General features: G+C 55.5%; 1 protein-coding gene across 1 annotated transcript; it reads right to left on the bottom strand.

Moving 5' to 3' along the window:
* Positions 1-4,951: 4,951 nt before the first annotated feature.
* Positions 4,952-12,399, bottom strand: LOC117015100 (immunoglobulin superfamily DCC subclass member 3-like). Its single transcript, XM_033093469.1, has 12 exons — positions 12,354-12,399; positions 10,878-11,180; positions 10,265-10,469; positions 10,049-10,179; positions 7,116-7,253; positions 6,880-7,038; positions 6,573-6,738; positions 6,158-6,402; positions 5,704-5,868; positions 5,432-5,620; positions 5,230-5,337; positions 4,952-5,085 (listed from the first exon to the last, which is right to left on the bottom strand). The coding sequence occupies exons 1-12, from the start codon at positions 12,397-12,399 to the stop codon at positions 4,952-4,954; spliced, it is 1,989 nt and encodes a 662-aa protein (XP_032949360.1).
* Positions 12,400-23,056: the final 10,657 nt, after the last annotated feature.

Here is a 23,056-nt window from a genome sequence, read left to right as displayed (position 1 = left end):
CCTTTTGTCTTCCCATTTCTCCTGTTTCATCACCGATTGCCTCGTGTCCCCAAGTCTATCATTGCTGCCCATCCCCAGGCCTCGGGCCCCACAGACACTAAACCGTACGCTCTAAAGACGGGAGGAAAGAGCCTCTGTTCAGAGGTACCCTTTACCCCTAGAGCTCTGAAGCTCGGGGGGATAGAGCGAGGACCCCACTATTTGCCTGGCCTCCTCTATCCCCAGAGGCTCTGAAAGTAGCAGCTGTGGACGGTGGCTTACTCCCCAGAGGCCTGATGCGGGCAGATGCGTGGGAAGGTTGGGTACAGCTGGGACACAGGTCCTTATCTGTCCGTTGTGTTTGTCGTTTGACCAGAGCATCTGGATTTCCTCCATCCATGGAATAAGTATTTTTTCTACATTTTTGGATGTATGTATGGTAGACAATTTTTTTTTAAGACACAGATAAATGTTTTCCTGCTTTGGTTACCTTTCCTTTCCCCTTTAAAAGGAATTAGCTGTAGAACTGCTTTGTAAAGATGCTTCTTGATATTTTACTTTTGTTCCTTTTCCCCAACCACTCCCTTTTCTCCCCATTCCTCCAGAAGGCATAACCCTTCTCTCCACCCCACCCCCACCCCGTCCTAAGCTCCCTTCCCTTCCAACAAGACCTTCATTAGCTTATGATATTTGCTGCCGAGATGTTATAACAAGGACTCATTCGTGTATATAAGCTATTTCTTGATCCATTTAAAAGGAATTGTACATTGTGTAGAAAAAAAAAACTGAAAAAGAGAAAAAAAAGCCCTAGCCATGGATATTGTGAAACTGTGTTATGTCATTTTGTAATGTGCCCGTTTGTGTATGATCCGTGCAAAAGGGTTTCTGGGGAAGGGGCGGGGGTAGGGAGGCAGGGCTGTGGAGGGTGGGTAGGGGAGTGGGCGGGCCCAGCACTGAGACTGGCAGCTGCTCCAACCCCAGCCCTCCTTAGAGATGCCACCTCCCCCACCACCCACCCCTCATTTGTGCCTTGCCTCCCCACCCTGGAGAGTCCCTCCGGGTCACCAGCACTGCCTTGGCAGAGCCCACTCCCTCCCCTAACCTGCCCAGCCTCTCTGCCCCCCAGCATTAGGTTGATACTGTGGGGAAGTGCTGGGGGGGCGGCAGTCGAGGAGTGGGGCAGTTCCCGGGGGCATTGAAACCAAGTATTATGACGAATTGTAATTGTATTTGCACTGTTTTTTTCCTCTGATTGCATCAGCATATATACAATATACCTATATAACAAAATTCAGTGTCAAGCTTTCTTATGCAAGGGATTCCCTCCCCCCGCCCCTCACCCCCCAGAAAAGAACCTAGTTCCCTGGGCCTTCAGGGTGCATTGTCAGGGGATGATAGAAAGAAAGGAGGATTGAACAAGTCATCCTAAGACACCCTCACCAGCTGCACAGTGTTAGGCTTCGTACGCTGGGGTGAGGCTGGGCTCCTGGGAAAGCCAAGGCTCCGAGTCCAGACTGGAGAGGAGAAAGAACCACGACCCGGGGGCGGGGGGGGGCAGGGGGGCCACAGTCTGGAGACTGAGCGTGTAGTCTCAGACTCTCCTCCTAACCGGCTATGGTAGGCTTAGTTGGCTGGGTCTGTTATCTGTGAAATGACGGTGGAAATCATCTGGCCACCGAGTTAATTCTGTCCTCCCTTCCCCAACCAACAGACGTGAACAGCTTGATGTGAGAAAAGTGTCGGGCGGAAACACCAGGGAGGAAACCGGGGTGACTGCCGTGTTTCCCCAAAACTAAGACCCAGCCGGACAATCAGTTCTAATGCATCTTTTGGAGCAAAAATTAATATAAGACCCTGTCTTATATGATATTATATAAGACTTGGTCTTACTGTAAAATAAGACCTGGGCTTATATTAGGTTTTGCTCCAAAAGATGCATTAGAGCTGATGGTCCGGCTAAGTGTTATTTCCGGGGAAACACGGGAGCACTGAAGTGCTTGTAGTGTGACGTGCCCTTGGAGAGCCGCCAGGCAGGCCCCGCCGTTCCGCTTTGGGGAAGGCAGCAGAGGGACAGCTAGGACGTGGGTCGGGCCTGGGACATCTTTGCCCTCACACCTCCAGGCGGGCATCTAAGGGCAGGGACCAGGCCGCAGCCCCCAGGCCCCCCTCACAAGCAGCCACCGGACCCTTAAGGGTGGTTGGCCAGTGAAGGCCCAGGTTGGTGGTCTAGTGACGTCCACCCTTTGTGAGCTACACGATGTGGGACTTCCCTGTCACTTTGGTGACACAGTAGGAGAGCTCAGATACAGTCACATCTTGTCTCCTTCCCTGTATCTCATCTGAACCCCCTAAGGCGGCTGTCACACACGGCCTGTCTCCTTGAGGGGCCCCATTTCCCCACAGCCTGAGCCGAGCACCCCCACTTACTAGGTTCTTGGCTGCCAACGCCTGGAGAGGAGGAGACGGTGATGGGTGAGGCCCTGGGAGGGTGGAAGGACAGATGGGTGGGGGTGGGGAGCAGGGCGGGTGGGGAATGGCCTCGGTGGGGTGGGTGGGAGGGGACAGACCCTTTTGCACAACTCTCTTTTAAGTTTCCTTTTTTTTTTTTTTTTAATTTAACTCATTCTAATTTTCTGCATTGTGTTTGGGAATTAAAATGAAAAAACTAAGACCAATAGAAACTGGTTTTCAAAAAGGCAGATCCACTCCCATCTGTTTCAGCTGCTGCTGCGCGTGTCAGCAGCAAGCGATTCAAATAATAAGCTAATTTTTGGAGAAAGGATTAAAAGAAAAAAAACTTTGTAATATTTATCACTTGCAAGCTATGTTTAATAAAGAAAGGAATGGTTTCTAAGCTTCCCTGTGGCTGTGCTTTAGTCGCTGTGTGGTGGGGGAATTTCAGGAGTAACTGGGAGGTGAGCTGTGGCGTGTGCTCCCTACCGTCAGCGGGGTCCCTTTGCTTTGTACCCTTTTTGTCAGTTGTGATGATGACTTAAAGCCCTTACCTGCTTCTGTCTCGTCCCCTCCACCCTGACGTGGAGCCAGTGTCCCCACTCCGGTGACCTGCTGACAGAAGGTCTAAGGTAGCAGGAAGGAGGCCGACTGGCGCCAGAGACCGCGTCCCTGCCTCCTCCCCGTCCCACCACACCGCCCTTCTCTTAGCAAACTGCAGGGGACAGCCTTGCCAGATGCAGCACCCCTGGGAGACCTGCAACTCCCTCTGTTTTCCTTTCACTCAGAACATTCACCAGAGCCTACTTCCTTTTCCATTTTGGTTTTTTATTTCCAACAAAGGCCCGGCCCACAGAGGAGAGGATGTCCTGTCCGGAGGCCTGGGGACTTTGGGGCTGCCCTGACCTGTTGGCCCCTGCCACACATCCTAAAGCTGCCGCTGCCCCGCAGACACAGCGGCTGTGCAGGGGCGGGACAGCTCTGCTCGTCATTGGTACTAGCTTCGCCCCACAAGGGTGCAGGGGAGACAGTGCTTGGGGCCCCCTAAGCCCTGGGTTTTCCTTCCTCCAAGACCCGTCTTTTTGGCACAATACTGGACAGCCCTGGAGGGAGAGGCTGGCTGAGGGAGCGCCTGGGGCTTTGGCTTTAGGGGTGGTAGAGCTGGGCGGGGGGGAGCGGGGGGGAGAGGGGGAGGGCTGGGTACCATGGGCTGGCAGAGGGCGAGGGGGGAGGCGTTCCTTGGACACCTAGGATTGAGGGGAACAGATGGCTGGGGTTCCCCACAGCCCCTGTGCTCTCTCTACAAGGGATTCAGGCACCAGAACCCCACCTCAGACTAACACATTTCCTTTCAAAACAGCAGTCAATTGGGGGGGTGCCCCTGAGCAGGGCCGTGCTGTGGGTCAGGGAAGGGCAGGCGGGTATTTGGTTGCTCAGAGAAGCAGCTTTGCGAGCTCAGAAGTTCAGGGCTCTCGTGTTGGGACAAGGGGACAAGGAACTAGGCGCCCCCCCTGCCCACCTGCCCACTAGGGGTGCCCGTTCCTGGGCCAGACCTCAGCTTGGGCATGGGGGGAGACACACGGATTTCACATGAGGGATTCTGGCTGAGGTGGGGGTGGTGGCAGAGCCCCCTGCCCTACCTCCCCCTTTGGGGGGAACCCTTAAAGCTATAGACCTTCGGGTCAGTTCACATTTGGATCAAGAGGCCACACTAGATGGGGTTATGACATGGCCGGAGTGATGGGATGGGTAACTGCCCGCGGAGTAGGCTCAGTTTGAAGTTATTTGGTGTGGGGAGGACACACGCACTCCCCCATTTGTTGTGGAGGGAGAAACACACCCTCTTCGCTCTCCCTGTGCTTAGTCCTGCCCCTTCCCCGGGAGAGGCGATAAGGGACCTTTGGTTCTTTCCTGACTCCAGGGTGGCAGGGACAGGTGAGGAAGGTTCTTTGGTGGGGCCAGAGGTAGTGGCACCTGGGAGGAAGCCAGCTTGGAGGGCCCTAGGCCGAGGGCGGCTGCTCCGTGGTCACCTGGGGAGGACGGCGGTGGTCAGGCCCGGGCTCCAGGGCCTCGGGCACACCACTTTCCCACCCGCTCCCCTCACGTGAATCCCCCTCACCTGGGTGATGAGTTCGATCTTCTCCCCCGGCTTCCCTCCGTTCACAGCCTGGCCTCGACGGCCCGCAGCTCTGTCCGAGGCAGCCTGCGGCACTACCCAGCGCTGCCGGGACCCCTGTCTGCAGAGGACGTTGCCCAGACAGGAAGAGTCAGTGCCACGACCTGCCTGGGGCCTCCAGCCCGCCGTCCCGCTCCATTGTCCCAGGGATGGAGAGGCTGGGCCCACTTCGCCTGTCCTCTGCCCGCCAGGCCTCCAGGTCCTGGTACCACAGCTGTGAGGAGAACTGCCCCCCCTCGGCCTCAGTCTCCTCATCTGTAAAGTGGACTCGTGATGGATAAGGGCGTTGTCTTGCAGTCGTGCATGCTGTCGTCCTAGCACTTTTCCCATTAGCCATCCTGGCCCTTACCTATGTCTCCAGCCCAGGAGGAGGCAGAGGAGGCAGACGATGATGGCAGCCAGGCCCACGTGCACACCCACCACTACCCTGGGCAGCGGGCTGCTCTCATCCCGGCTGCACAAGCACTCAGCTTGGGACTCTGTGGACACAGGCCCATCTGTCAGAGGAGCCGGCTGGGGCAGAGCCGAGCCCCTCCTCCTCCCTGAAGACTGACAGCTACAGGTCTTACAGGAGGGGCCTCCTCCGACCCAGGCCTACGACCCTCCTACTGGACCCCACTCACCAGCGGTGGCCAGGGGCACATCATGCAAAGAGACAAAGTGAGCACTGCTGTCACCATCGCCATTGCCATTGAATGCTTGCAGCTTCATCTCGTAGAAGGCGGCTGGCTCTGTGGGGAGCAGGAGAGTGAAGGGAACGGGCCTTCCTGGGCCAGGAAGGTCAGTGCCTGGGCCCAGACCACAGAAGAGGGTTCAGGGCCTCACCCAGATCTGTGTAGAGGAAGGAGCTGACATTGCTAGACAGGAGCAGGGGCCCCTCAAAGTGGGCAGCCGGCAGCTTGCGGTGGAAAAGTTTGAAGCCCTGGATGGGCCCCGGCTGGGGTGGCAGCTGCCAGGAGGCCTGCACGGAGGTAGCATTGAGCACCGTGGTGGAGAAGCCCAGCGCGGCGGGGGCTGTGGAGGAAACGGGACGAGTGGTTGGCAGCCCGTCTGCCTGAAGCCAGGGGCTCTGCAGGGCCGGAGGGGCTGTGACTCACTGCTGCCCATGGTGGAGGCGTGGATGGACGCAGAGTCCTGGCTGGCACCCTCCGCCGAGTAGGCCCGCAGCTGGATGGAGTAGGCTGTGGCCGGCTCCAGGTTGGAGAAGACATGCTCAAAGGTGCCTCCGCCCACGGCCTCTTGGAGCCCCGGGCCGGCTGGCTCTAGGAGCAGAGTGGCTTAGGGACTCAGCAGCCCTCTCCCGCATCACATCCACCCCCACCCCGTGCGGTAGGCATGAAGCCCTTCCTGGTGCTCAGCTGGAGAGCAGGCAAGGGCTGCAGAAGTTGGAGCTGGGATGAGAAAGGGCTGAGGAGCACAGGAAGCACCGGAGGACCAGAGGCCAGCGAGCGTCCCCACAGGCCTGGGGCACAGAGAGGGGCTCGCCCAGGGACAAAGCAGCCGGGCGGGGGCGCTGGGACCAGGGACTCCTGCCCAGCCACCCACACCCACCTCCCACAGGCCGGAGGTGCAGCGCGTAGCCTATGACGTCCCTGTCGGAGGGCGTTGCTTCCCAGGACACTCGAATGGCAGAGCTGGAGAGAGCCATTGCCTGCAGGCCCCTGGGGGCAGGGGGTGGCTCCGGGTCCCCTGTCACAGCCAGTCGGGCACTGGCCTGGTTGGAGCCCGCGGAGTTCTCAGCCACACACTGATAGATGGCCTCGTCCTCAGCGGACACCCTCACCAGCATGAGCGTGCTAGGAAAGACAGGACAGCTGCTGGGGGCTCCTTCCCAGCGAGCCCCCGCGGTGGGTGGGTGGCTGCCATCAGAGACACAGACCCCAGGGGACCAGGACACCTGTGTGCAGCAGCTGTGGGGGGGGTACGGGCTGGGGGGCAGGCAGGGCATGGGGTGGGACACCTGTACCTGTTGTTGTGTGTCAACCGAATGTTATCCCCAGGATTCAGCACCTTCCCATTCTTCAACCAGACCAGACGGGGCTCAGGAACACCCTGGGCCACGCAGGTGAAGATAGCACTGCTGCCAGGCGGCTTGGACAAGGGCTGTGGCCACTGGACAAACTCAGGGGGAGCTGGGCGGGGGTGGGACGGGGAGGGGGCGGAAGCCACCATGAGGCCCTGCTTCCCCTCCCCCTCTGGCCGCTGCCCCTCTCCCATCCAGGATCCCATGGGGGGATGAGGTGCAGGACCCCTGTCCGGCCCTCGGGGCTCACCTTGCACAAGCAGGACGCCCTGCGCCGTGCGCCGCACACGGGTGCCCGGCCGGTTGGCAGCACAGACGTAGATGCCCGAGTGCTGGACGGACACATCAGAGATGATGAGATTCCCGGTGCCCAGGACCTGGATTCCCTCCACGCCAATGGAGCGGCCGTCTGCGGGGAGGCGCAGGGTCAGGCTGGCAAAGGGCAAGGGGCTGGGGCTCCGGGGGGCAGGGCAAGCGGCTGTGCACCCAGGCGGCTCCAGGAGACGAGCGGCCTCGGGCGGCCGGTGGCGATGCACTCCAGCACTGCCGTCTGGTGCACCGTGAGCGTCAGGTTCTGAGGGCCCGACAGGATCTCGGGCTCCTGCAGCAGCCGCGGGGATCCCCCTGCCAGCGAAACAGCAAGTTGAAGGATCAGGAAACACAACCTCTGCCTACACCCAGTCCACACTCTGCTCCCAGAGCCCCTTCTAGTCCTCGGGTCCCCAGAACTCAGGGTGGCGCCGAGCAGCTGCTACTTGATTCCCAATTTACAGATAAAGAAAATGACTTGCCCAAGGCAGCACACATCAGAACTAAAAAGCTTGGCAAGCAAAGCAGGTTCCAAGTGAAACTGGTGGGGAGGGAACGAGTGTAAGCATGCCCCCCTCCTGTACCCTGATGGCCCGTGGCAGCGTCAGAACCTGAGCTGCCACACAACCCTGGGAGCCTCTCCCTGGGGACAGTACGGGCAGGGCCTAGAGTCCTTCCCTAACTTACAAAGCTGGTGGGAAGCCCTTCTTCAGAATGAAAGCCAGGCCCCCTAAGAACTCAGCGTGCCTCAGCTGCTCAGGATGTAAACGTTTTTTGAAATACACTATTTGGGTCTAAACCTCGTCTTCGTTTGACACCTCCCTCTCCCATTTTATTAGGTTATTCAACAAATCATCACGGGAGAGTAGCGTGGCCAGGTGCTATGCTCACACTGGGAGTACAGCTGTGACAGCAGAGGGAAAACAGGCCTCCGTTTGCCTTTATCCTGTCACCTTCATCTTTGTTTTGCCATTTTGTATTTATGAAACTAACATATCTTTAGCCCTTTCACAAATGTCCTTCATTGAAAACTTCTTGTACCAAATTTTGTGTCTCTAAAATGAAAGTTTCTCAAGGACTCTAATAAGGTCTTACACATCTTTAAATATTTCTCAAGGCCTAAAGTAACATTTCATTCATTGGTTCATTCACTCATCCATCCATCCATCCATCCATCCATCCATCCATCCATCCATCCATCCCCCACCATACACTGAGGGCTCACTTCCATCAAAGCCCTCCTCGGCTTGCCTCTGACAAGCCCTAGTTCAGCCATAGGCTGTCCTGAAATGTCCTGGCCTTGACCAAGGAAGCTGCGTTCCACCTGGTCAGACTGTTCAGTGGGGTGGAGCCTGGAGCACATGACGACACTTTGTCCACCGCTGGCTGAACCCCTGCACTGTACTGTGAGCCCACAGACATTGTCTCCCTTAATCCTCAGTACAGCCTGTGAGGCAAGTGTTTTAACTTCTCCAAGTTCACAGATGGGAAAACACGTGTCAGAGAGGTGGAATAACTGGTCCAATGTCAGCAAGACTGGCAGACCTGGACCTGGCAGCACGGGCCAGCTGGCAGCACACCTCTCCCGCCACCGTGAGCACCTTGAGATCTGGGCAGTTCTGTCTCCCCGGGGCCTCCCGAGGGTGAGGGCCAGCCCCAGGGGAGTGCGTTAGGAGTGAATGGTTTGCATCCTTGGTCCCAGCTCCTGTCCCTGGGGAAGAGCCCACACTGACTGCAGCTCCTTTCTGCGAACCCTCTATTACTGGTGGATCCTCTGCTCCCGGCAGAGCCGCCTTCTCCCCCTGACCTGCCTGAAATGCTCTGGCCATTCATTTCCCTGCCTCTGTGGGCGGCGGGATGGAGGACCATGCCGCCCAATGGCCCGGCATCTGGCCAGGAGCTCAGAGCACTCTCGTCCCGCCCTGCCCTCCTGCCCCAGGTGGTTGATGGGAACCGGAAGTGGGAGGCCAGAGGGACCCACCCGGGCTCCCCGGCTCTCAGGGAGGAGCCCCGATCCCCACTCTTTGCTTTCAGTTTCTAAGTCGGTTCCAGGACGGAGAAACGACAGCTCCCTCCCTTCCCCTTGCAGTCTTCAATTTAAAAATTGTACATCCTTTGGTGAAATTTTGTCCGAAATGTTTTGAAAGCTTTTGCGGAGGCGCCCTGATGCTGCCCCAAGGTTCACTTGTCATTTCTACTCTGGCGCCCTCTAGCGGTCGGTTCCGGGACGCCCTCGGCCGCGGCTGGCCGCGCGTCTCACCTGTCCCCTCCCCTGCCTGCCAGGCAGGCACCAGCTCCCCAGCGGCTCTGCTGCGACCCTCACTCTGGGCACAAAGCTCTCCTACTCCACTTGGCCTGCATCTGGGATCGTCTTGGGTGTTTCATCTCAGGTACGGAGCTATTTTTATCCTCACTGCAATGAGAGTTGCACACACACACTCACATGTACACACAGACATATGTACACACACATGTACACACACACATACACACACACAGGTACACACACGCACAGCTGCACCCAGGCATCCACTCCCAGCCGAGACACAGGCTGACTCTGAGCCGCCCCACTCGAAACCCATCAAGGGCTCTGGATCAAGTCCCAACCCCCTTTCACGCGGGGCCTGGCCCCCACAGACTCGGTCGTGCCAGTTCTGCCCCGTGTGTGCTCCAGCAGCTTGGAGCTGCCTGCACGGGCCGTCCTCTCTCACCCTGTGCTCTGCGCAAGAAAATGACAGACTGCCACCCCCTCCACCTTCCCGACCCTGGCCACCTCTCTCCGCTCACCTTCAACACCCAGCATGGGAGAGCTTCCTCGCAAAGCCCCAGACCACCCGCGGCCCACAGGCCAAGGAGTTAGAGGCCCTGTCCCAGGTTCCCACAGCCCCTCGTCTCTACTAGGATGGGAGCTCCGGGAAGCCAGTGGTGGGCCCAGCCTACGGGGTGGGCTTCCTGCTGTCCTCCCCCACCCAGCACATGGCCTCCACATGTCTGCTTTACAAAGTCTCTGGCCACCAAACACCTCATTGGCCGTACCCCCGCCCAGCGGCGCCAGCTGCCATCCCCTCTGCACTGCCCAGTGCCCGCTGGTTGCCCTGGTCCGTCCTTACTGCTTAAGGTGAGCCGGGCATCCTGGCTGTGGCGGGTGTTGGCCACGTTGCGGGCCACGCAGCGGTAGGTGCCCACGTCAGCCTGGCTCACGCTGGTGATGTGCAGGATGCCACCAGGTAGCAGTGTGACCCTGAAGATGCAGAGGTCAGGGCTCCACGCCATGCCCTGGCGCCCAGCCCGCCACCCCGCCACCCTCCTGGCTGGCGCTCACGCACCGGCGGTCGGCAGTGCTCAGCGCTGTGCCATTGTGCTCCCAGGAAATGGACGGCTCCGGCACCCCCCGGATCAGGCACTGGAAGCGGGCGACTCCACCCTGCTCCACCTCCACGGACTCCGGGTGTCGGTGGAAGCCGGACAGACCTAGGGCACAGGGACCAGCTGAGCACCCAGAGCCCTCCCTGGGCTTTGCCCCCAGCAACCCTGTCGCAGAGCCCCGCCCCCCTCAGTGCCCACGTCTGCCACTTCCTATGCCATCCTGCAGTCTCGTGTCTGCGACTTTTGTGGGCCATAAGCACTTTGCTTTCCTCCATAAAACAGCATTTAAAGTATCATTTTACAATTGCATTGGTAAAGGACAAATATAACCCAAACTAGACTCCTTATTATATATTCATTACTACGTTCATTTTTTTTCCTACTGGTTTTAAAGAAATTAGAAGTAAAACATTTCTGTGGGCCCCTGGAAGACCCCTGGGCCCTAGGCACTGTGCACACTGTCGAATGGCTAAGTCGGCACTGCCCAGGCCCACTCTGATGCCCCGTGGGTGCCTTCTGTGGGGGCCCTGTGCACTCTCATCCCCTAACCCCAGAAGCAGTCTGGTCACTTACTTGCCAGCTGGACCCGGGCCCGCCGGCTCACCAGCAGCCCGTAGCGGTTCTGGGCCACGCAGTGGTACTCCTGCGCAGGGGAAGGCAGGCTGCGTCGGGGGGCCACGGCGGCCAGGCGCAGGGAGCCATCCGGCATCAGGGTGGTGCCGCTGTCATTGGCCAGGGCCAGCCCGTCCCGCTGCCAAGAAATGGACACGGGCGGTTCTCCCTCCACCTGGCAGGGCAGCACCAGCGGGCGCTCCCTCACGGCCACCACGTCCCCAGGCTCCCGTACGAAGGCCAGCTCAGAGCCTGTAGCACAGCCTGTGGAGACAGCCAGTGAGGGCTGGCCATGGCAGCCTCCTGTGGCCCACCGCCTCCCCGTCCAGCCTGGGTGAAGGGTGACAAGGCAGCACTTCACTTTGGGGGGACCTTGGGGCAGCAAGGGAGAAGCAGGGAGGGGAGCAAGGCTGGCAGGCTGAGGAGCAGGCCCTGGCGGTCACTGTCCGGCGGGGTTGGTGGCACAGGCCAGGCCTGGCTGGCCACCATGATTGATGGTCTCTTTCAGCCAGGCCCTGGCAACGGGGAGGGGGCGGGGTGGGCACAATGGGGAGGTCAGGGGCCTAGGCGTGGGCATTGTGCTCCCCGGGGGACAATGGGGTTGCCCCCTCCCTCCTCACCAGCCCATCTGCCTGTCTGCCCGCAGGGTCAGCTTCCCAGGACTCCTGGCTCTCCCCCTACCCCTCTTCCTGCCAGGACCCCGGCTTTTACATACACACACTCATTCCCAGACACACACACTTACCCTACAAATCCTAACCTCACACACCACCCCACCTTCTAGACACAGACAGACAGGTTCCATCCCAGACACAGAGGACACAAACTCATGTCACATACTGATGTCCCTACAGGGCTCAGAGTCACAAATACACAAACACAGGGCAACAGGCCCAGAAATGCCTGGGCAGGGCCGTGAACCCAGAGGCGTGGCCCTCAGGCCAGGCACAATGTATGATAACAGCCTGTGAGGCCAGGACCTGCCCCACAGGTAGGGGTGGATGGGTGGACAGATAGGGGCCTCAGACGGGCCAGAACCCACAGGCTCACGGCTTCCCCAGCCTCAGTACCTCAGGGACTCTGGAGAAACAAATGTCTTGGTCCCTTCCTCTCCAAGACCCTCTTCCTGACAGCCCCTTGTTAGTGCTCAGAACATGACCTCAGCTCCCCTTCCAGCTGGCGCCGCCTGGGCACTGCAGCCAGTCCTGGCTCCCCAGCAGCTGTCCCCCACACAGCTCTTTCCTGCTCACGCATGCCTGCCCTTCCCTCTGTCCTGCAGGGTTTCTGCACCTCTGCTCCTACGCCTGTCCCGCCCCCTCCCTCCCCCACTTTGCTCCCTCATTCTCCCCCCCATGCCTTCCCCCTTATTCTTCCATCCAGTCTCCCACCCAGTCTCCCCCAGTTCTCCCCCATCCCCCGCAGGCCCCGGCCCCTTACCCCAATTTCGGAGCAGCAGTGGCAGCAGCAGCAGCAGCCCCCCCATGTCCCCACGGGCCCAGCCCCCTCAGGCTGGGCTACTTCCCAAGCAGCCCTGGTCTTCTGCCTTCAGCCTGGGGGCCGCTGGACTGTGGGCATTCCCCACCCCACCCTGGGGGGCACAGTATGGGGGCTCTGGCCTTGTTTGGGGAGCCTGGGATCTGGGGGGGCTGAGGTGTGGGGTAGAGGCTGGAGCCTGCTGCCCTTCGTCTGTCCTCTCGGGAACTGGGTCTCTCTCTGCTTTCAGCCTGAGCCCCCTCCCCAACCCCACCCCCTCTGTCCCCTCCTCCCAGGGCCAAGACCCAGACACCGAGACAATTGGGGCGGGTGAAAGGGGAGGGGGTGGGGGCCAATGAGAGCAGGGCAAAGTTGGGGGGTCAAGCCCGCCCCTTTCCCAGCCTCCAGAATCCTCCCTCAGCACATCACACCCACCCCTTACTCCCTAACTGAATGAATGAGAGGGAAGTTCTAGGCGAGTTGGGGCACCCGCTCCCCTGAGCCCATCTCTGGGGATCCAGGTCCTGGACAGGGGTGGCTTGGAGTCTGATTTGGGCGTCTCAGGGAGGGGCGCAGAACCCCGCCCTCCTTGCAGGGTCGCTGTCCCAGGTGCTGAGCCAGGGCCCGGGGTGTGTGTGTGTGGGGGGGGTGCGCATCCCATTAGTTGGTCCTGGCCCAAGCCGCCCCCTCACCATTCATAGTGTCACTTTCCAAAGCTGTTCTCTCTATTCTTGTCAGGACAATGGATTGGGGCCAGCAGGGGCCGGGAGGCGGCCAGCCAGGGGGAGGTGGGGACCCAGCCTCCACGCCCCATTCTGCAGAGAAGAAAGAGGCTCAGACCCCTCCCCTTACCCAGTTGACCATCTAAAACATGCAAAAAGGGGGGCTCCTTTCGTCAAAGGAGCCTGGGACCCAGAAAGGCACTGACTTTAAGACTCACTATTTCTGTAGGACCCCTTCTCCAAATGGCAGCCCCCCAAAAAAAAGCAGAGCTTCTGGAAAGATGAGAGGAAGTGTGGGGGGGATCTGTGAGAGAGAATAAGGAGAAAAAGCAGTGGTGAGGAATCTGGTTGGGGCAGAACACAAGACCACAAGCATCCCCAGAAGTCCAGCCAGTCTGACCCCTGACCCTGTCTCTGCCCAGTTCCCTTCCCCTCATGCTGTCCCGCCAGCTCCTGTGTCTGGCTTTGCCCTGTCCTGCTGAGGCTGTGCCCCCGCCCTGGTCAGCACGAGCTCTGTCTCCAGTCTTCACCCCAACAGGCTCAGCTGCTTCCCCCCAGCGTCCCGGGCCTGGGACACCCCTAAAGGAGACTGCCTTTTGGGAAGAGAGCCTGTGGCTTTCCCACAGGGCCGGCCTCCTGAGTCAGAGCGCCCCCGGACAGGTCAGGAAAAGGCCCTCGGGCCCTGCAGTCAGGAAGACGGGCCCAAGTCACTTAGGAGCTGTGTGTGCTTTGTAGGCATTTTACCTCTCTGAGGCTGCTTCTCCTATAAGCTGGGGTGGAGGAGTGATAGAACAACTCCCTCCCGCCGCCCTCACCGTGACCGTGACCGGGAGGCTTAGTCTAGGTAAAGGCTGAGGACAGTGTCGCCGGTACCTACAGAGAAGATGGCTCCTGATCTGCAGCGCCTGCCATGTCACCTCTGAAGTCACACTCCAGCATGGCCCACAGGACATAGAATGACTGATACAGAAGACCTGGGTTCAAGTCCAAGCTCTGTCCCGAAGCAGTCGTCTTGTCTCGGACTGGCATCCCTCACCTCTGAGATTGCCCACCTGCAAAAGGGGAAGAAGGCAAGACCTGACTTTCCAAAGAGTTGTGGGGGTCAAAGGAAAGGAACGACCTTCAGTCTCCCTCTCTGCTTCTCCTCCCTTTTCAGAACGGTTTGGTTGTCATGTAATTTATATTCCACAAGGTCACCTGTTTAAGCTGCACAATTCCGTGTTTTGGTACATTTACAGAGCGGCACAACCATCCCCATCATCTATCTTAGAACATTCCATCACCCCAAAGAAACCTGAGCCTACTAACATTCACCCCCATCCCCCGCCCAGGCAACCACTGACTCTTCCCATCTTTGTGGGTTCCGGCCACGTCACATGGATGGAATCACGCTCCATGGGGTCTTTTGGGTCTCCTCTCACTGAGCATGTTTCCCAGCTATGTCAGCGCTTCACTCCTGTTACCACTGGACGGACACCATTCCGTCGTGTGGACAGACCACAATTTGTATATCCATTTGCCGTGGACACTTGGGTTGTCACCACCTCTTACTCTGATGGACAGGCTGCAGTGAACACCAGGTTTTTGTGAAGATGTATGTTTTCTGTTCTCCCGGGCTTGCACACAGGAGTCGAGTTGCCGGGTCAGATGGTAACTTTGCATTTTTCAGAACCTCCAAGTTGTTTTCCAAAGTGGCTGCAGCATTTTACCTTTGGAGCACTACTTTTTATAACCCTCGAGGTAGGAGCTAACTTTTTATTGGTCCCAGGCCCCTTTGAGAATTTTTTTTAAAATTATATTGGGAGGTGCCTCGTTAGAGCAGTAGGTAGCGCGTCAGTCTCATAATTATATTGGGGAAAGTGTGTTTCTCCAGGGCCCATCAGCTCCAAGTCGTTGTCCTTCAATCTAGTTGTGGAGGGCGCAGCTCAGCTGCAAGTCCAGTCATCGTTTTCAGTCTTTACTTTCAGGGTTAACAGCCCATCATCCCATGTGGGAATTGAACCGGCAAGCTTGGTGTTGAGAGCTCCAGCTCTAACCAACTGAGCCATCCTGCTGCCCCGGCTTTCAGAATTTGATGAACGCCTCCTCCAACCTCCACCAAGGAGATAGGTGGTCCTGTGAACATTTGCATATGGCCTTGAGCCCCAGGCTGGGAAGTGCCTTCCCAGGGGTACTGTCCCGCAGGGACTCAGCTCCCTCTCCCTGCACAAGAACGCAGGATATGGTGAGGCCAAAAAGGAACAACAGAGCCATAGATAGGGGGTTCGTACCACTATATTCTCAATGGCGGCTGATCGAAATGCAAAAGCAAACATCTGCCAGTACCCCAGCGAGGGGTCTTCCTGCACCTCAGTCTCACTGACGGCAGGGTGAGACAGGAAGTAGGATCCACACGATCTGCAATCTGCCATCCGCGCTTGCTAACCCCACTTGCTAACTGCCATCCATGGCTAACGTAGCCACGGCAGTTATATCAGTGGCTAACTGGTTACAGCTGACGGCCAACTAGTCACAGCTGATGGCCATTTACTACCTGAGCCAGCACCTTTCCACGTGAGGCCGAGAGCCTGGAAACTGCTCTCTGGGACTCTGTCCCCACAGGTACAGTCCCTAGTAGCCTTGAGGCCCAGGAAATGCTGACAGAAAAAGGAAAAGCGTTGCTGAGAGCTGCCTCTCTTTTCTTCCCTCTCCAACAATTAACAGCGGCCCTGAGCAGCCCAGGCTTTTCTGGAAGGTCTCCTAGGCAGACGAAATCCTCCCAGCACTCCCCTAGCACACCTGGGCTGGGCGTTGTCTCCTCCCTTGCCTCCACATCTCTCTCTCCTGGGAGCTAGATCTCTCTCCACACTCTTTTTGTCTGCCCCCACCTTTCTCTGTCTACATCTGTCTCCCCGTCTGTGGCAGCAGCATAATGGCCCCTGAGCGATCCATGTCCTCAGCCATGTCCTCAGCCCTGGAACCTATGACTAGGTTGTTAGGTTACCTGGCGAAGGAGGGGGCCATCAAGGTTGCAGATGGAATTAAGGTGGTTAATCAGCTGACTTGTTTTTAATTTTATTGGGGGAGGGGAACAGGACTTTATTGGGGAACAGTGTGTACTTCCAGGACTTTTTTTTTTTTTCCCAAGTCAAGTTGTTGTCCTTTCAGTCTTAGTTGTGGAGGGCGCAGCTCAGCTCCAGGTCCAGTTGCCATTGCTAGTTGCAGGGGGCACAGCCCACCATCCCCTGCGGGAGTCAAACTGGCAACCTTGTGGTTGAGAACACGCGCTCCAACCGACAGCCATCCGGGAGCTCAGCAGCAGCTCAGCTCAAGGTGCCGTGTTCAATCTTAGTTGCAGGGGGCGCTGCCCACCATCCCCTGCAGGACTCGAGGAATTGAACTGGCAACCTTGTGGTTGAGAGCCCACTGGCCCAGGTGGGAATCGAACCGGCAGCCTTCGGAGTTAGGAGCACGGAGCTCCAACCGCCTGAGACACCGGGCCGGCCCCCTCAGCTGACTTTAAAGTAAGATTATTCTGGGTTATCCAGTTGGGTTCAATGTAATCACAAGGGTCCTTAAACGTGGAAGAGGCTAGCAGAAGTCAGAGGGAGAGGGGGGTCAGAGTGATGTGATACAAGAAGGACCCATCTGGCTGCTGCTGACTTTGAAGGCGAAAAGAATGGGGGTGACCCCTGGACTGGGAAAGGCAAAGAATGGATTGTCCCCTCGGAGCCCCCAGGAGGACAGCAGGCCTGCCCACACCTTGTTTTCACCCAGACACCTGTGTCTGAAGTCCAACCCACAGAGCTGTGAGCTAATGCATTTGTGTTGCTTGGAGCCATTACATCTGTGGTCATGTGACAGCAGCAAATAGAAAACGCTACACGGTCCCTCTCTCTTCTCTCTGACATTGTCACTCCGTGACATCACATCTGGTTTGTGGTGTGTGTCCCCTCCACTGGAATGTGAGTTCCACGAGGACAGGGCCTTTGTGTGTCCCCCGCTGTGTGCCCAAAGCCCGAAGTATGGGACATTTGTTAAGGAGAAGATGGAAGAAGAGCCCACCACCTTGCAAACTGACGCCCAGACCCCTCTCCGCTCTGTGCCTCGTCCCTTTTCTGAATCCTGGAGCAGCTGCCCCACTGCAGACCCAAGGCCACCACCTTCCTGCGGGTCTTAGTCCCCAGGGCTGTCCCTTCGCCTCTTCCCTAAGGCCGCCTGAGCCTGCGCCCATCACTTGTCACCCTGCATAGTCCCTCTGGTTCTCTAATTGAGAACACCCCCCTTACATGTCACTGAGTTGCTGGAGAGGATGGAGACCTTTTCCAGCAGAATTACCGGGACTCTGGGTCATTTGCTTTCTCTGGTGCTGTTGGCTGTGATCCTTACAATTGGATGGTGGCCCTGGGGGGACTCAGCGTCCATACAGGGAGGACAACTTCACAGGTGGTGCTGTGTGCTGCACAGTGCATCTCGTCAGGAGATACGCCATGTCGGGTGGTTCCGCATTACTGACACTAAGACAGAGAGGGGGCTTCGGGTGGTGATACCCTGATCCCTCCATTGTAAAATTCATCTAATCATTTTGTTCAATGATGATAATTGCCTGACTCAATTATTTCATTAGGGGACACAAAATGGTGATTTCCCAATTCTATCATTCCTTCCTCATGGGTTAAATGAAAGTCTTTTGTAAAGAACTTTCCCTCATCAGCTAGGACAATTTGGTAACTCTGAAATACAAGTCCCACAGGGACAAATGCTTAGTTCTTTGCTTTAACTGCTGGTTTTCAGAGTAAGGCGTTGGTGCTCTATCCATGGGTGTCTCTCCCTCTCTTTCCCTTTATCCTCATGCCCTTTTAATACCACTCTGAGGCGCTACATGTTCTATATGCAATGTTTCAAGTGCATCCATTAATCCTTTTTGACATTCAGCTCCCTACGCAGTGGGAGCTCTGTGTCCTTTTGATATCCTGGCTTTCTGGCATGAGATGCCTCAAGGCTCATCCTGAGTGTTTCCTGCTCCAGACCTGGAATCAACCCTTCCTCCAAGGAGCCGAGCCCCAGGACATCGCATTGCTGTTGATGGTCCCTTGCTTCTAGGCTTTTTCAGTGAAATACAAGATGTTTACTCCACTTATTTTATACATATAGTTTTTTTCTTGCTCTGGAAACAGTGACTCCTAATACGTGTGTTATTATAAAAATATGCCGTAACATAGTTTCAAATAATAATACCAATATTACTAACAAGTATATTACCCAATGAAATGTAACACATTTTTATCTGCCCTTAGGGAAAAACTAACTCTTGCAACATTCTCCTTGAACAAAAATAGATAAACTATACTGCACCAACATTTAAAACCTTTGTGTTTCAAAGGACACTATCGAGCAAGTGAAAAAAACAACCCACAGAATGAGAGAAAATATTTGCAAACCATATATCTAACAAGGAACTTGAGTCCAGCACATATCCAACAGTAAAAAGGCAAATAACCCAATTACAAAACAAGGAAAGAATTTGAATAGACATTTATTTCTCCAGAAAAATATATACAAATGCCAGTAAGCACAAGAAAAGATGTTCAACATCATTAGCCATCACGGAAATGCAAATTAAACCCATAATAAGATACCACATCACACCCACTAGGATTGCTATAGTCGAAAGACAAATAATGCGTGTTGGTGAGGATGTAGAAAAATTGGAACTCTTGCACATTGCTGGTGGGAATATAAAATGGTGTAGCCACTGTGGAAAACAGTTTGGCAATTCCTCACACAGTTAAACAGAATTTCTATAAGACCCAGCAATTCCATTCCTAGCTACACACCCAAGAGAACTGAAAATATATGTTCACACAAAAACTTGTGCATGGACGTTCATAGCAGTTATTATTCAAATAGTCAAAAGTGGAAACTGCCCAAATTCCATTAGTTGCGGAATAGATGAACAAATTAAGGTGTGTACATTCAAGAGAATATTATTCAGCCATAAAAAGGAATAGAGTACTGATTCCTCAACCGGGATGAACTTCAAAAACATTGTGCTACGTGAAAGTCACCACACAAAAAAGCTTACAAACATTGTATGTCCCACTTATATGAAAAGTCCAGAATAGATAGATCCATAGAGACAGAATGTAGATTGGTAGTTGTCAGGGGCTTGGGGGGAGGGGACAACGCAGAGTGACTGCTAATGGGGTTTCTTTTGCGGTGATGAAAATGTTCTCAATAAATAGATAGTGGCTATGGTTGCACAAATTTATGAATACACTGAAAACCGAACTTTAAATTTTAAAAAGGTAAATTTTATGGTCTATGAATTATCTCAAAAAAAAAAAAAGATTACTAATCTCCGCCCCGCAGGTGGCCCAAGAGGCCCTAAGAGGAGAACTCCAGGTACTTTGGCCTCGCCCCTCCATTTTTCCTTTAGTTTCAGCGGGAGCGCGGAGAGCAGCGGCGTTGCCCAAGTGCGCAGGCGCCTTCCTGGGTGGGACGGCGCGGAGGGCTCGTCCCGCCCACGCAGGACCACCCCTCCCACTTCCCCGCCTCCCTCACCCGCGGACGTGGCGGCGCTGGGAAGGAGTCGGGCTGCTGGCGGGTTAGGGCCTTTCACCACCTAGTGGTCTCAAGCGGCGCCAGGCGGCTGGGAACTTCCTGCCAGGCCCCGCGGGGAGCGGTCGTAAGTGTCCCCCGGGGGCCTTCCCGCTCCACGGGCCTAGGCGGGCTCCCTCCCCTGTGCGTGGGGAAGCTGCAGCAGTGGGCCGCAGGGCTCAGGCCCTAGAACAGGCGTCACGGGGGTTTCCGTCAAGGGCCACCCACTAACTAGTTCATGCTTTGCAGACCATATGGCCTCTGTCACTCTTCATCTCTGCTTTTGTAGCACAGAAGACAACATGTGATGGAATGAGTTTAGCCTGTCCTAATAAAACTACCCGTGGACACTGAAATCTAAATCCCATATAGTTTTTACGTCTTGAACTATTCGTCTTTTGATTTCTTAAACCATGTGAAAATATCAAACCATTCTTAGTCCTCTGGTTGTAAAACAAAACAACACAAGCAGCGTTTTTGTGATCCCAGTGCCCCTTTTCCGGCTCCTGTATTTGTTGAGGACACGTGGACTAGGTACCCTAGGGATCCACAGACAGAGCGGAGAACCCGGCCCTAATTTGAGGGCAGGGCGGGGAGACAGGGCTCTCTGGTCCACCGCCCTCCCACCCCGGTGTCCCAAAGTGGTTGACCAGTCTCCTGCGAGGGGACTGACCCCTGAGAACCAACCTATTTTATCTTTGCCGACTATCTCATAATTCTATTTTAATTTACTTCCAACGTTTCGTTTGTTTTTTTTTTTAACAAAAAACCCTAATTCTTTGAAAATGTATTTATTTTTTGAAAATTTATTTTTAATTGTGGTATTTGGAAAACCTAATTCTTTTGGATCAGAAGTGTGCCTTCGTAGCTCTCAATTCCTACCACTGCGTAGCTGTAGCCTCTGTGACAAAGCTGGTTCAGAGAGCTGAGGGTCGGCCTGGGGGACGGAATGCCAGCCCCCCACCTGGCTCCGCCCATTGCACGACAGTCCTCCCAGCAGGCCTTGCTCAAGCGCTGCTGTGTACGGATCAGGCGTCTTATAGCACAACTGACACGTTACACCTGGTATTTGTGGGTCAGTAGAGTGAGGAGTGGGGACAGGGTGGAGGCCAGCACTGTTCAGCAGAAATATAACGTGGCTCATATGTAATTCTAAATTTTCTAGTAGCCACGTTTATAAAGTAAAAATAAGCAAGGGAAATTCATTTAAATATATTTATTGAACTCAATCCATCCAAACTAGTATTTCAACACGTAAGCAATAGAAAACAATTATTAGAGAAATATTTGGACTTTTTTTTTGGTACTACGTCTGAAAGCTGATGTGTCGTTTACACTTACAGACAAGCCACATTTCAAGCACTCGATAGGTGCTGTGGTCAGCGGCTGCCATGTTGGATGGCGCAGATTTAGAGCAAATGAAACAAGGATTGTGGGGGAAAGGACTTGGTGTGTGATTCCACAAGGGAGGAGATGGCTGCTATCACGCAGGGTCTCAGATCCCACTCCCTGCACAAGAACGCAGGACATGGTGAGGCCAAAAAGGACCAACAGAGCCATAGGTAGGGGAGTCACACCACTATATGCTCGCTGGCGGCTGGGTTGGAGACCCAGGAAGCAGGAGCCACATGATCTGCAACCTGCTGTCTGCTTCTCTGCCAAACAACCAACAACCAAACCCCTAGCATAGCCACGGCAGTTATATTAGTGGCAATGGCTAACTGGTTACAGCTGATGGCCAACTAGTCACAGTTGATGGCTATCTACTACCTAAGCCAGCACCTTCCATGTCAGGCCGAGAGCCTGGAAACTGCTCTCTGGGACTCTGTCCCCACAGCTGTTTAGCTCAGTCCTGGGAAACCTGGTGAGGTAAGGTTGTAAGGGGGCAGCTGCAGGAGGTGGCCCCCTTCCTGCCAAATGACAAAGCTACCCACCCCACCCCGTGCCAACCACCCCCAGGCAAACCCTATTAGACTCTTCCTGGCAGATTAGAGGTGAGCAGAATGAGCTAAATCCCACATTTATGGGTGTGTGAAGACGTCACCTACACCTCAGTGTGTGTCTCAATTATCGTGTTTCCCTGAAAATAGGGAATCAGCTCTAATGTGTCTTTTGGAGCAAAAATTAATATAAGACTCGGTATTTATAGTACATTACATTATATTATACAGACCCGGTCTTATTTTATTATAAATAAGACACCGGGTCTTATACTAATATTTGCTCTAACAGACGCATTAGAGCTGATTGTCCAGCGAGGTCTTATTTTTGGGGAAACACTAGTCTGTCGGTGACACAGGACAGGATTTGTTGGTGGAGGTTGGGGCAAGGTGTACGTTTTGGAATAGGAGGGTTTGCTGTACGGATTCCAAGTTGGTGGTGGGGCGCATCCCCCCCCCCGACCTTGGGAGGGGAAAGACAACCCAAGGGAAAGTAGGAGAAAATGTCGGAGTTTCATCATTTCAAGCTTTTAGATGATTAACTTTTTCCCCCCTTTCTTCCGCCTCCCCCCCACTTGTGTTCAAGCTATTGTTTCTCAGTCTAGTTGTGTAGGACACAGCTCCCTGGCCCCTGCTGGTGTTATGGGCCTTGCGCTCCACCCGACTGAGGCAGTCGGTTGCCGGTCGTCAGTTGGCCGCTCACAGCAGCTCACGGCAGCTCTCGGTCAGGCTGCCGGCCACTCACGATGGCTGCCGATCGCTCCTGGCAGCACATGGCAGCACACGGCATCCCACGGCAGCTCATGCCAACCTCCAGTTGCTCATGGCAGCCCAGCTCCAGGGAGAGCTGTTGTTCACAATCTCAGCTGTAGAGGGCGCAGCTCACTGGCCCATGTGGGAATGGAACTGGCGACCTCAGCGTTAGGAGCACGGCGCTCCACCCCCCTGAGCCACCGGGCCCACCCTGATTAACTTTCTTGTCGCCTTCTTCCTTTGGATCCCACCATCCCCCCTGCTAACACACACACACACACACACACACACACACACACACTCCGAGCCCTGCTCCAAGGAGAGGACTTCAGGCAAACTCTCCCCAGAACCTGGTGGGCCTCAACCCGAGCAGCTGCTTCTGGGAACATATGACTAAGATTAGGTAAAATTGGAAACATCTGAGTTGGGGAGGCTACATGGCCCGCCCTCCCCTCACTGGCTTATCAGACACAGCTGTGAAGGAGAAGGACCTCTAGAGTACCCTTTTCCCCAAAACCAAACCTTTGTTTTGCCTGGTTGAGACTTTCCCCCCGGCCCCACCACCCCTGAATCGGTGGAGACAGTTTGGCTGACCAAGGGAGCAGCATTTCTGTGCCTTGGTCCATCTCTGCCACTTGAGCCAACCCCTGGGGGCCTGCAGCTCCCCAGAGAG

This window comes from Rhinolophus ferrumequinum, chromosome 22 (assembly GCF_004115265.2).
Source record: "Rhinolophus ferrumequinum isolate MPI-CBG mRhiFer1 chromosome 22, mRhiFer1_v1.p, whole genome shotgun sequence".
Taxonomy (NCBI): Eukaryota; Metazoa; Chordata; class Mammalia; order Chiroptera; family Rhinolophidae; genus Rhinolophus; species Rhinolophus ferrumequinum.
Note: the sequence above shows the minus strand (reverse complement) of the source record. Positions and strands in the feature narration are given on the sequence as shown.